At 37.4% G+C, this 14564-nt stretch overlaps 1 protein-coding gene across 3 annotated transcripts in view; it reads right to left on the reverse strand.

The window, feature by feature from the left end:
• Positions 1-14564, reverse strand: part of FAF1 (Fas associated factor 1) — a 320055-nt gene that overhangs the window by 81166 nt on the left and 224325 nt on the right. For all 3 annotated transcript variants that reach the window (XM_032767242.2, XM_032767249.2, XM_032767254.2), the window contains one exon: positions 6857-7011. In XM_032767242.2, coding sequence (XP_032623133.1) covers positions 6857-7011 — 155 coding nt within the window. The remainder of the gene's footprint in view (positions 1-6856; positions 7012-14564) is intronic.

The following is a 14564-nucleotide window of genomic DNA, read 5'->3' on the forward strand; positions in this document are numbered from 1 at the left end:
CCCACCCCCTCACCACAACTACATAAAAACTATGTTGTGCAGGCTGCAAAGTCAAGCATCTGATAGCGGGGAAATGCCAGATTTACGGTTGTCTCTGCAACCTTCACTGTGTCCCCTTGTGTGTCCATGCTGGAAGCAGAGATCCTATAAATGAAGTATTTTGTAATCACGTAATTAAAGACCTCATCATAATGAATACATACATGGGGGAACAAGTCAGATTGCATAAACAACTATATATCTGGCATTTCCTAATTTGTCAGTGCCTGACTTTACAACCTAAACCTTTTAACTTAGATTTTTATTTTTATATGTAATATCCTGGCTGGGGGGGGGGGAGGGGGGGAAAGGAAAAAGTTAAAACAAAATGTATAGGATACAACTTTAACAGCTCCCTCATTATACACCAGCAGCAGGGTTTGAACCCTAAACTTTCAGTACTGCAGCACAGACTTATACTATTTTAGCTACAGGAATAACAATATCAGCTGGCAGCTGGAGAAGGCAGTTATTCCAGAAGGGCAGTGTATGGTCTGGTGATGCCATATGCTGGATCCAGAAGAGTTGCTGGGAGTACTCTGGTCTGCCTGTCTCTTTCCCCCACCCACCTGGTTCCTGTTCCATGTGGTGCCACCAGAGTGGGGGGTGGGCTGCTGTGGCCATGCACTGGGTCCCTGTGGTGTGGTCAGAGCTTTCTCTTGTCATCACTGCTACAGCTACTCTGACAGGTGTTCCCAATGCAGTACACGCTGCTGATGTTTTAGCTGTGGCATGGTCCCAGTTCTTCAGGATATTAATAGTCAGTTATGGATTTGCCATAAGGAACACAAGTGACAAAGAGAAATGGTCATTTTTAACAGTTTATAACTCAGCCAAACCTGAATGGAATTTAATAGGGCAAGTGCAAGTCATGTCACTAGCCCTCGGACTTTGTCTCTGGTGAATTTCAAAGACCTCCTGCAAACAACAGAAGTGTTAGGGCTTTGCAAAAAGAAAAAAAGGAAAAGAAAAAAAAAGGTGATCTTTATAATAGAGAGCATTAAACAAGCTAAATACAAAGTTTACCACTGCTCTTTCTGCAATAATGCATGAGCACATACAACTATGTCTGAAAAACACATTTGAAAAAACATCTTTAATGAAAACATTGAGAATGGTTGAAAAATTCCCAAGTTCAGATAATATCAAATAAAGTTTACTCCTCTAATTGACATATACCTGCAGCTGGGTGCCCAGACTTGTATCTGGAATACAGTGCATTGACAGACATCTAGTCTCCTTAGCCCCATGCCATGATGAAGGAAGGTTGCATCTGCTCCTCTGACCACCCTATTGAATGACTCCCTCCTGGTGGACCCTCCCCAAGCCATCTAATTCCAAGGACAGCAAGGACATTTTCACATCTCTTTGTCTTTCTTTAGTTTTTCTTCTGGGCTCAGTCTGAGCTTCCTAGCAGTTTCTGATACTAGCTGGATTTTGCTGCAGTAAACAAGTGACATTACTATAGATCACCTGCTCCACGGTAGGACACATGATTGATTCATCTTGTTAGCCCATGGGATTAAGTGAACTTGCTTGGCCTTGGACAGTATATACAAATACTGAAAGGGGAAGGAAGCAAGCCAATGACAGTAGAGGATGGCCGTAGGTTCTTCATCCCAACTGCTGCTAGGATCTAGTATTACTCTTATGTATTATCTTGCTACGGTCAGTTGTATATTCTGTTGTTGTAGCCATGTTGGTCCCAGGATATTAGCGAGACAAAGTGGTTGAGGCAGTATCTCTGTTGGACCAACCTCTGTTGGCAAAAGAGACAAGCTACGCCGAGCTCTTCTTCAGGTCATAACTCAGCTCAGTATAGCTCGAAAGCTTGTCTTTTTTACCAACTGAAGTTGGTCCAATAAAAGATATTACCTCTCCCACTTTGACTCAGTTGTATCTCTTGGCATTTATAAATAAACTGGTGCCTGCCTCAGCAATCCCAGTCCTAATGAGTAGTTGCATATTTAAATATTGAATTCAGGAAATGGAAAAGCTAATGTTATAATAGCAGCATTAACTAATCCACAAAGCACATATACAGTATTTTTGATAACTGAACTGTTACATTTATACCTTAGCATATATAGTCAATCTACCTTTTGTTTTAATTTGTCATTTCACCAATAGCAAAATGTTTGCATTCTAGGGTTAAGATGATTTGCCCCACTGACATGTCAAATAAATAGTATTTTTTGTTTGTTACTATCATTAGTACTAAAAATCAACTAAAATGACTTAATAGCTGACACCTAAACTCTAACTCACAAATAAGAAAGTTACCAAAAAATTAACTCACTGAACATTAAAATACAAGGAATAAGAAATCTCTTCCTGGGGGATTCTTGTACAATAAAGTAAAAACAGTAGGTTTTTCTCCTAAATTAAGTTACTTATTTTATTATATCAGTTATTTTACATTTATCATTCTGGTTCTTTTATTCCAATGCTTTTACCATTTATGAGAAACTTTTTAGCCTATCTCAGCCAAATAAAACAACTAAAACAATCAGAACCTGCAGCATTTACTTACAGTGATTGCTCACTACCCTGTAAAACTTTGTATCAGAGACAAGGAGCCTTGAAAGTCAAAATGGAATATCTAGTTTACTGTATTAATTATAACAGTCCTCTTGTTTGACAGCATAGCAGTCCACAGGTAGCTGTAGCTTGAAAACTTTTTAGATATAAAAAATACATCTCATAGTCATAGTGCTAATTAACTGGCATGATTTCTTGTGTCATTGAGAGCAACAGTGATCACCAAACACTTGGGTTTACAAATTCAGTCCCTGCTTTTGTTCCTGCAAAGTAATTTACAAAACTCCCACTGACATACTTCAGTGATTGCTGAGTTGATGAGGCCAATACGGTTGAATCCTGTAAGAAGTTGAGCACTGCTGGATTAAGGCAATGCAAGGCTCGAGGCATATCAGAATTGACTGAAAAATGTTGTTAGAAAATGGTGAAAAATCTCAACATTTCGAAGCAGTTTCTGTTTCATAGGGCTCAAAATGGATGTCTTTTAAACAATATTTTAAATCTAAACCATTACCGAAACACTTTTCTGATGATGAATAGACATCCATACTATGACTTCTGACTAAAATTCATTTAAAAAAATAATAAGTAGGGCCCTACCAAATTCATGGCCATGAAAAACACATCACGGACTGTGAAATCTGGTCTCCTACTGCAAAATCTCATCTTCTGTGTGTCTATACTATACAGATTTCACAGGAAAGATCAGTGTTTGTCAAATTGGGGATCTGGACCCAAAAGGAAGTGGGGGAGGGGTCACAAGGTTATTTTAGGCTATTTATTTAGCAGCACGGTATGGCATTAACACCATTACTTCTGTGCTGCTGCTGGTGGCGGCTCTGCCTTCAGAGCTGAGCTCCCGGCCAGCAGTTGCCACTCTACAGGTGCCCAGCTCTGAAGGCAGTGCTGCTACCAGCAGCAGTGCAGAAGTAAGAGTGGCAGTACTGCAACCTCCCCTACAATAACCTTGCGACCCCCTCAACTCCTTTTTGGGTCAAGACCCCTACAATTACAACACCGTGACATTTCAGATTTAAACAGCTGAAATCATAAAATTTACAATTTTTAAAATCCCATGACTGTGAAATTGACCAAAATGGACCGAGAATTTGGTAGAGCTCTAACTATCTAAGGTTATTACAACGCTTTTAAAAATTTTTTTAATTGAAAATGTCATTGTTGCTAAGGAAAGATTGTGGCAATAGACTTTTTTTCTTATTAGCTGAAAACACTTGATTCTCTCTCTCACACACACACAGACCCGCACACCTGTTTTCTTGTACGTCAGAAGTCACTATATCGTGAAGTTATCCCATCAATAGAGCTAAATACAATATGTTGGGCTGCTCGGCCTTAGAGTCAAAAATTTTGAGATCTCTGTATGCTACCAATAGCTCTGACCAATAAAAACATAACATGCTCAGTCCTCATAAAACAGGCAACTGGTTGTATTGTGATTGGATTATATTGTAGGCCCTCATCCTGCAATGGAACCTGTTAGCACAGGACTTTATGCCCTTGAGGGATCCCTATTTACTCCACTGGGACTCTGCATAGGATTACCAGTCCATGCCAGTGATTCCAACCTTTAAACGGCGTGAAAACAGCAGGAAACAGAAAATCAGAGTATCTCAGGAGAGGCTACATAATTTTCTGTCTAGATGGGGAAAGAAATTATCCTTAGCAGACAGCCTCTCTCCCCTTGCCAAATTACTCACAGTACAACAGTGAAAGCTGTCCTTTTACTGCAGTATAGTATTCCTGGTTTGAGATGTCCCACAGAATTACATTCCATCTACCAGAATGTATAAAATAAAAGGGACTGATTCTCCTCCGCATCACACTAGTTTTATACTCATGCAGCTCCACTGACATCAATGGAATTACTCCTGAATTAAACTGGCATAAGAGAAGTAGGCCCATATTATATTTTTCCTTCTGCTTGAAGATTTAAGTATAATTGTAGAGATGCACAATAAAATGAGATCAATGTCCACTGTTGTTTCATTGAGGAACAGTCTGTATATAATTTATCGTTATCCAAGTTTAGTAGTTTAAGCACTCATTAGCATCATTGTTTACTATTTATGGCACTGCCCACTCCGTACTGGGCAATTTCCAAACAGAGAAAGAGGCATAGTTCCTGCCCCAAGAAGCTCATAACCTAAGTAGTAAGATGTAACGTTATATATAAACAATGAATCATGCTACTTTGTGCTAACGTGTCTTGTTTACCCCTTACTAATTTTTAACCTCACTATTAATATGACCATTTCTTTGTTGTAAGATGTTACCAGAAAGCAAAAAAAGAAGGCTTAAGAATCCTATCATGCTACACAATCAGTGACTAGATTCACTGAGAATAGCTATAAAGCCTTAAACAAGCCCTTTATTTTGTGTTTTAAAAGTGTCATAAGGAGTTAATAGGACACAGCTGTACAGGCTCTTTCTAACAAGCAGCTTCTGTCGCTTTGGTCACCACAGGTGTCTCTATAACCTGCAAACTCTTATTACTAGTGTATCAAAGTTGTGCTACTTAATAGACTTCTTTAGTCAAACACAACAAAGCAATTACATGGCTGTTTATTGTCAGTCATAAAAAACTCCCTCAAACACAGTTTTTCAAAAGAAACTACACTGCAATTTTTTGTCATTGTAAAATAAAAGAAACTAGTGAATTAAATGGAGAATAGAACAATATAACAGCAGGTAGTCAACCGAACTTAGCCACTACAGATGGTTTAGAAATAGTGTTTCCTTTTACATCAAGTTGGGGGATAAAAGAAAAGGAGGGGGCTTCTTACTGCCAATGAATGGCAATACCAAAAGATTTAGCCAAGTCTTCAGTCTCTGTATTTGGCCTCATGAAAGACCCTAGATGCTTCATTTTTATCTGTGTTTGGCATTGCTTTTTTCAGCACCTTTAACTAAGTGTGATTAATACAATGATGTCATTAAAACAAATAAAAGGAATTAAAAGGATGGGAGGCTTTTGGAACACTGAAGATATTCAAGGTGAAGTTAAGATACCCTGCGAAACAGATCACAATGGTTTGGTTTTTTTAAAGTAAATTACTGCACAAGAATATTGCTCTGTTTTACTCTGACACCCTGCATCTAAAGAAAATCTAATACAATTTACAAGTTTGAGGAATAAAAATGAATAAAGTCTATATTCAGAAATCCAATTACTACTGAGCCACAGGGCAACAGGAACACAAATATGGATGATTTGTAATTGTTCAATAATAATTTGAATTAGGTAACAACAACGAAGTTGTCCTTAAGTGAATTAATTTAACCTCTTTTGTTCACAAAACAGCACATTATTTTTGCATTACTACACCCAAAATAGCATCATGGCAAGTGACAGTCATATGTGTACTTCAAACATGATGAAATGAAGTCCACATTAGAAACTCAAACAGGCTTGACTTTAAAACCTTCATCATTTTCATAGACATCATGATCAATAGACCAGATAAACACATCCCAACATCTACAGGACGGAATTGTTTTTATATTAAGATATGAACGGATTGCTGACTATGTGCAAGTGAATCTGTGGTATAAGTCAAATACATCAATCAGTTTGTAGCAGAATTAAAGCTATTACCTACCTAGTTGAGTGGTCTACAAAGCACTTCCTTAAAATTATTTTGTTAGACACCATTTAACTTATGAATAAATGTTAAATTTGCATTGTGATTTTTGATCGCTACCAAAAAATATTTGACAGAATTGTTTCGTTCATATCAGTCACATGAATTGTTCCCTTTATAATTAGTTTTAGAATTATTTTTAAAAAATATCTTCTATTTAAGGGGATAATTTTTCCAATTGCAATAACAAAAGTAATTCTGACAGGGCCCCCAGGTAGTTATTTAATATAATCATCTCTCATTGTCAATCAATTGGTGTTGCTCACTCATTGTGGCAGTTCAAAACAAAAATCTTAAAAATATGGTTCTAGTGCTTGCAAAGGAAGATATGAGAAAATAAATTAAATCTGCAATGAAAGAAACAGTAAACAATTTCCCAGACTCTACAACAACAGTGAGTGATCTTATAATGAGAACAAAGAGACTCAGATTCTCAGCTGGTGTAAACTGGCACAGCTCCATTGACTTCATTGGAGCTAGGCTGACTTAGACTAGAGAACACATAATGGATTTTTTTATTTAAATAGACACCAAGAAACAAAACATTTGTTACACAGACATGGCAAGCTTCCTTGAAACAAAAGCAGCTCAGCTCACAACTCAAACTGTATTACCTTGCTCGGTTCGCTTCTTTTGTCATATCCCATGCCCAGGTTATGAAGTTCTGACTCAGATATGAAACAAGAGATTCGGCACAAAGCATTTGTGAGCAGAACACATTGGTTAGTACGCTTTCATCATGGTGGAGGTAGATAGCAAGAAGCTTTCTCTGCAAAGACAGGAGAAAATACTGATCAGTGAAAACACGTGTCTAAGAAGTCTGTTTTGTAACTTAAAATGGTTACTGTAGGTTTGTGTGTTAGTGCGCACAAGACTATCTACAATGCGAGGCTGACACTCAACATAAACAAATGCTGTTTCTGTAATATTCTGATTCAGCTTTTTCATACAGTTTAGTGACATGGAAAGAGAAAGATCAAATTCTTGCAATTAAAGTCAAAGTACCCTCCTTCCCCCAAAATCCACTCAAATATTTTTAATCCGAATAGTCAACATTCTTTTTCAAAATCCAAGCAAAGGCCCAAAAGTGAATTTTTCTTCTTATTTCCAAAAAGTGATTTGGGATATCCTTAAAGTAGGTTAATATTAAAGATATGCATTTTAACACAAAAAATAAAAAGCTTATTTAAACAAAAGTACCTGCAGTAAACATTTGACAGCCTCCTGAAAAATGCATACCAAGGAACATCCATTTCACATTTAGTTCTGTGAATGAACTAACTAATTTTGGCTTGCTGCACAGTAAATACAGTATTGAATACAGTTCTCTTTTACCAAAAACATACCTTTTGTCACAACGAAGTAAATTGTAAATGTTCAGCTTAACAAAATGATACTGGATTGTCGTTAGCTTGGCTGTTGCCATAAGAGAGCCAAGTTTGGAAACAAATTATGATTTCCCATTTTGCTGAAGACTAGGCTATTTTAGAGATTATGTACTTGCAAGGGAGAGAATCACCTCTGCATAGTTCTTCAGAAACCAGTATCTAAATCTGCAATGAAGGTAGCCAACAATGCAACTGTGCATCCTTCCCATAATATGGAGATGTAATGGCAGACCACATGTCGGGAAGGGAAGTGACTGGAATATCTGCGTGTACACAGGGGAAGAAGGTGGCGTGAGAATAATATAGGGAAAAAGATGACTGGGGAAAGGACCATGCTCTGATATCTGGTAGCTGAATAAATCAAACACACAGTTTTTGAAAAGCAACAGAAAATAACCACAAAAATTATTGTTAGGGACATTATTTAAAAATACTGCTTAAACATCCACACTGAGACGGCAAGTGACAAGTATGGCAAATGGGTGAGTGTTTTTGCATATAATTTTTATAAAGGTAATTGAAAATCTATCCATAAGAAGTAACATCTACGTAGGATATTGATCTGGTACCTTGCATTAATATATCAAGATATGGGGTACAATTTGGGGGCAATTCATTTTTAGAAAAATCAGTATATTTATAACCTAGAACACTGGCTATGGGTAAAACTTAGCAATGTCTGTTTAAACAAAAAGAAGAGTACATTTGAACATTAGACTTTGAGAAAGGGATTAGTAATATACATTAATGTTTGTCTGATTTAATTTAAATGTGCTTCAGAACCAAATACACATGTGCCAGGAAAGGCCATTAATAAGCCTAACATGCAGAGTTCCATATAAGTGCAGCCAACAGTGTTGACTGAAACTAAATTTGAAAATCCAGGGCATTAATGCAAAATATCAAGCAATAAAACAGCATCTTTGTGGTGATATTTAATTTTAAAAGAAGAAAGAGACACGGGAAGATCAGGCACTGTCTGTTTTTGAGGATCAGCCATTCTGCATTTCAAAGCATCGATCCCTGCAATATCCAGGTTACTGTGCTAGAATCTCGACTATTATATAGCAGTTGTAAGAGAGGGAGGGCAAAGATGTGTTTACTCAGTGATTAGGGCCTTAGAATAAGCCTCTAGCTCCTAGAGAGACAACTCACCACTTATTCATTTGGGCCAATTCACAAAGCCTAGAAAGATTAAACATCCATGCTGGGAAGACAAGCGAATGCAGACGGTGAAAAAGAAATAAAAATTCTTTAAAAACTCTTAGATGACTTCATTATTTTTTCCACAAGGAAACTTTAGGAAAGTGTTTAGTTAGAGAAAAACCCACATTGACCTTTCTCTAAACCCTTAATCTTTCCTTTGTGGTGGCACTGCTTTGTGGTAAGCGGATGGCTTTGCTCTCCTCTTTTCACTGAGAGCTGATAAAAAAGGGCTCTTGAGAAACACTTTTAGTTCCAAAGAAACAACCCCATGAAACTGTTAAATATGAGATTCCATCCAACTGAATGTTCCAAAATATGTACAGTTTTAAGATTAAAAGATTACGGCCAAATTTTAGTAAACAAGACAGGCACGCAAATTTATACACACAAACAACAGATGTCTAAAGTTGAACTACCTTATTTGTGTGTAAAATTGTTATTTGCATCTAGATATCAGGTAGTTAGATGGCTAAATTATCTTTTGTAACTTCAATTGATTGCACCTGTAAAAATCAAGGGGCCAAAAAACTTGCAGGCCACATTGAGGTTTACTGTTAGGATAATAGTAAAAAGAGGCAGTAGAAAGAGAATTTAAATGATAGCAAATATACTTTAAAAAAAATCAAAACTAGTCATCTCCTGAGCATCCTTTGCTAGGAAAATGTATGTTGCTTTCATATTTTTTACAATGCACTTTTAAAGTTTTTTTAAAATACTCTAGGGTTGGGATTTCCAAAAGTGCCTAAGGACCTGTTTTTAAAGATTGACCTCAATGGGAGTTAGGTGCCTATGTGCTTTTGAAAATTCCACTAAGGGTATGGATACACTTGAAACTTCAAAGCGCTGTGTCCTCCTCATGGGGTTTAGCTCCCAGCGCTGCAGCACTGTTTACACTGGCGCTTTACGGCGCTGTATCTTGCAGCGCTCGGGGGGTGTTTTTTCACACCCCTGGGCGAGAAAGTTGCAGCGCTGTAAAGCGCCAGTGTAGCCAAGGCCTAAGCATCTATCTATATTTTTAGGTGCCTAAATGCCTTTAAAAATCTGGCCCTAACCCTCTGTCTGCACTGGCAAGTGAAAAGACAAAACTTTTGTTGTTCAAAGGTGTTACAAAAAACAACAACACACCCTCTCACCCCCGAAAGACAAAAGTTTTGTCAACAACAAGTGCAGGTGTGAACAGTGCTTTGTCCTGCCTTAACACTGCTAGATGGAGGTGGAAGTTTTTTGTTGGCAGGAGAGCCCTCTCCTGCTGACAAACAGTAGCTACACTGCGCATCTTTTAGCGGCATGGCTGTAGCGGCACAGCTGTGTCGCTGAAAGCTGTGTAGTGTAGACATAGCCTAAGGTGACTTAGGAGCACAAGTCTCATTGAAAATTAATGGATCTAAGTGACTCAGGCACTTTTGAAAAAAATCACATGCCTCGATTGTAAATATTCCACCTGGGACTTTAGCTGGATAATAAGTTTTCTGCTACTCCCATTCCTGTACCAGGTATTGAGGAAGATGAGAAGGAACAAAGCTCTCATTATGTTAATATTCCAAGAAGGCCTCAGTGATGGACCCTTATCATTGACATACTAAGGCTTCCATTAACAGACTTGTGCAGACGCCCAGTACACCTCACCAGTTTTCTAGTCTTGACCATCAAAGTCTTAAGAACACTTTCATTCCTGTGGCACTTGAGAAAATTTCATTTCTTTTGCACTCTTACAGAAGGAATGAGGAAACTCCTGTCACTGGTGGTTTAGGTAGGAACAAACAAATAAACAAAAGAAATAGATTTTAAGGATGCTGAAAGAGTGGACTATTCAGGGAATTGGCCTTTTACCTATGTTTAAATCCAGGCAAGTCAAGTTTCTACTAGATACGTATCCACAGCTCAAAAACAAATATCACAATTAGCATTCTTCTTGATAGTCTAATAAAGTAGCTTGAAATTCTATTTCACCCTCTCTTTTGCGGCCAACAGATTATTTCAATCTCTAGACCAGCCAATTGAAATTAATACAAATCTAGCCCAGTGTTCTATATGGCAGCTGTGAAACTAATCAGTTTTGTTCATTTCATTTTTCTGGTGCTGCTTGGGAAAGGTATGAGCATCAGGAGAAGCACCAGTTCTATCTGAAAGCTCAGAGCACTGCATCAGTTCACACTTGGAAAATTAACTTTAGAACCATAAGGACAAGAAACTCAACAGTTTTTAAATCAAAACTTAAACTGCAGAAATCAGAACTTTAGGTTTCCACAGTCATCAGGGAGAGCTTCCCACTAGTCATCAGTGAGTGGGCAAGAGGATTTTTTCAAACCTATAGATTGGTAATTTTCAACGTGTGGTCCACAGACCCCAGGGAGTCCCAAAGACTATGTCTGAGATTTCCAAATTTGAATTTTTTTAGGGGTCCGCAAATGAAGAAAGGTTGAAAAACACTGCTTTAGTGTCATAATGAGAAATAGATTTTAAGGCCCAAAGGAACCAATATGATAATCTAATCTGACCTCCAGCATAACACAAGCCATGGAACCTCACCAAGTAATTTCAGCAGCAAGCCCATAATTTCTGTTTAAGCTATCACATATCTTTAAGAAAACAGCCAGTCTTAATCAAAAGACTAAGTGATTAAGAAACCACGACATCCTTCAGTAAATTGTTCTCATGGTTAATTACTGCTCCTCACTGCTAAAAATACCCACCTTATTTCTAGTCTAAATTTGTTTAACTTCAGCTTCCACCAATTAGATCTCCTTACTTCCTTTTCTGCTAGTTTAAAGAACTGACTACTATTAGAAGTCTCTTCCCAATGCAGGAACCTGCAGAATGTGATCAAGTCACCTTTTAATCTTCTCTTGGATAAACTAAATAGATCAAGTTTCTTAAGTATCTCACTATAAAGCATCTCTTCCTTTACCTCTTTTCTGAATACTTTCCAAACAGGATGTTGAAAAATTGAAGCATGGACACCAGAACTGGACATAATATTCCAGTAATCATCTCACTAATGCCATATATTGACTTGACATTCCCCTGCTTATGCCTCCAAGGACCATAGTCATCTTGTTAGCTACGGTATCATGCTGGGAGCTCATGTTCAGTTGGTTATCTACCATAACCCTTAAGTCCTTTCCAGTGTCGTTGCATTACAGGGTACTCTCCCCCATCTTGTAAGTGTGACCTACATTTTTTGTTCTTAAATGTATGACCTTGCAATTGGCTCTATTAAAAACATTGTTCAAATTTGCCCACTTAACCAAGTGATCCAGATTGATCTGTATAACTGACCCGTTCCCATTGTTATTTACAATTCCACCAATTTTTGTATTATTTGCAAATTTTACCAGCAATTACTTACCAGTTTTTTCCAGATCACTGAGAAATATATTGAATAGCATTTGGCCAAGAACAGATCAGTGTGGGATCCCACTAGAAACACTTCCATAAAATGATTCTTAACTTACAATTACTTTCTGAATGTTATCAGTTAACCAGCTTTTAATGCATTTAATGTGGGCTACATTGATTTTGTACAGTGTTGGTTTTTTCTAAATCAGAATGTCATGAAGGACTAAGTCAAATGCTTTACAGGTCTTAGTACAAGACTTTAAAGAACACTAATAAAAATGGATTTTCCTCTGACATATAGGACTCAAAGCATTAAGGAAAGAGTGAAATTCTGGCAATGCACTGACAATCCTATGCATCAGGTTCCAAAATATAATGAGATTGCATTAAGGTTTTTTAAAATAAATTTTGGGAACTTTTAATCTGTCTCCAGGTATTGGAGCCTTTAGAGACTATCTCTTGAAGCTCTAACCACAACTTTCCATCTAAAAGTAAAGTAAGTAAACTGAGATTCTAATGTAACAACGGGAATCCAGGTGCTAGAGCTTTAAGAAAAATGACAAAAGCAGTGATAAAATTGTGAGAATTGGTAGCACTGGTGACCTGAAATTTTGCTTTCTGTATCTCACACCCACTGTTCAAGATAATAATTGAAGCAGAAATGCTTATTCAATAGCATCTGGTAAATGCACAAGTGTTATTTCAAGCTGGCAGAAGGTTTCCTGAATTAAGATCTTTCTTCCTCCTCCAGCCCAAAGGCTTTGTGCAGTGAGAACTGACTAACTGAACAAAAGGACATGTTTTCCACTCTTTAAGCCTTTCAAATGAACAACCTGATCCATCTAAGGTAGCCTTAGAGACTTTGAAACCACTTTAAAATGTCTCCTTGAGCACAAAAAGATATTCTAATACACATCATCTTCATCTCATGAGCAGAATTTAAGCCCTCTTTGATATCCAGATGACAGATGTTAGAGCTGATTCCACTTTGATGACAGACTGAGGCAGAAACTGGGCAAAGCTCAAACCCATTTCCAGTGAAACTATGTGTTTATCCCTGAGTAGTAGAATGAGGACACACAGGAAACATTGTGTGTTTGTATTTATTACATACGTGACGGAGAAAGAAAAACAATTTTAAAAGCTAAAGATTGCTAATTCCAACATCTAATGCACCATCAAAAGTGTTGGACTGGAATGAATCCAAGAGGACCCAGACAGCAAAAGCTGACAGAATAGGAACACTAACCAGGTTCAATTTCCCTAAAGGAGTCTGGCCTGAAGATACTCCATGGATACACAGATTGTAAGGTCTGAAGGAACCACTGTGATTATCTAGTCTGACCTCCTGCTTAACACAGGTCATAGGACTTCTCTAAATTAAATTCTGTTTGACCTAAAAGCACAACTTTAATCAAAATCAGATGTTTTTCTTAAAGAATTTCCAGAGATGGAAAATCTAGCCTCACCCTTGGTAAGCTGTTCCAATAGAGAATCACCCTCATTATTAAAAATGTGCATCTTATTTCAAGTCTGAATTTGTCTAGCTTCAACTTCCAGCCATTTGATCTTGTTATATCTTTATCGGATAGATTGAAGAGCCTTCTATTATCAAATATCTATTCCCCATGTAGGTACTTATAGACTGTGATTGTCACCACTTAACTTTCTCTTTGACAAGCTAAATAGATTGAGCTCCTTGCGTTTTTCACTATAAAGCATATTTTCCAATCCTTCAGTAATTTTTGTGGCTCTTGTCTGAACCCTTTGCATTTTATCAACATATTTCCTGAATTGTGGACACCAGAACTAGACACAGAACTCCAATAGCAGTCATACCAGTGCCAAACACAGAGGTAGGGACCAGAAGACAATTGATAACCTCTGGTTCTTGCTTCTCAGAGCACTACGAGCCATTACTTAAGCTTTAAGCACTCTCAGAGCTTAAATAGTTGTATTTACTCTTTTTGTTGTTTAAGTAATTTCAGTAAGGTGCTCAGATATCATGGTGGTGGATGCCAAACAATTCAAATCAGATCACACTGATAACCTATATGTCATCTCTCCTTCAAAAATTCCGAGTTATAAATTAGAGAATGATTTCTGTGGCAGAAACCCGTGTGTTCACACTATTGGGGGCTGGGGAAATACAAGAGGATGGAATTCCAAATTTTATAAAGCTTTTCAACAGTGACTTAGAATTTAAGAGGTGGCTTAACACATTCAAGATGTTTATTAGTAGAGTATGATGATGATGATGAAGTGCATTTATATACCATCTTTCATCCTGAAAGATACCAAATCTCTCTATAAAGAATTGCTTCATCCGCAAACGAAATACAAACACTGTTTAACAGTGCAAAAGAACAACAACACTTCAGGACAGGAA

This window comes from Chelonoidis abingdonii, chromosome 7 (genome assembly GCF_003597395.2).
Source record: "Chelonoidis abingdonii isolate Lonesome George chromosome 7, CheloAbing_2.0, whole genome shotgun sequence".
NCBI classification, from domain to species: Eukaryota; Metazoa; Chordata; order Testudines; family Testudinidae; genus Chelonoidis; species Chelonoidis abingdonii.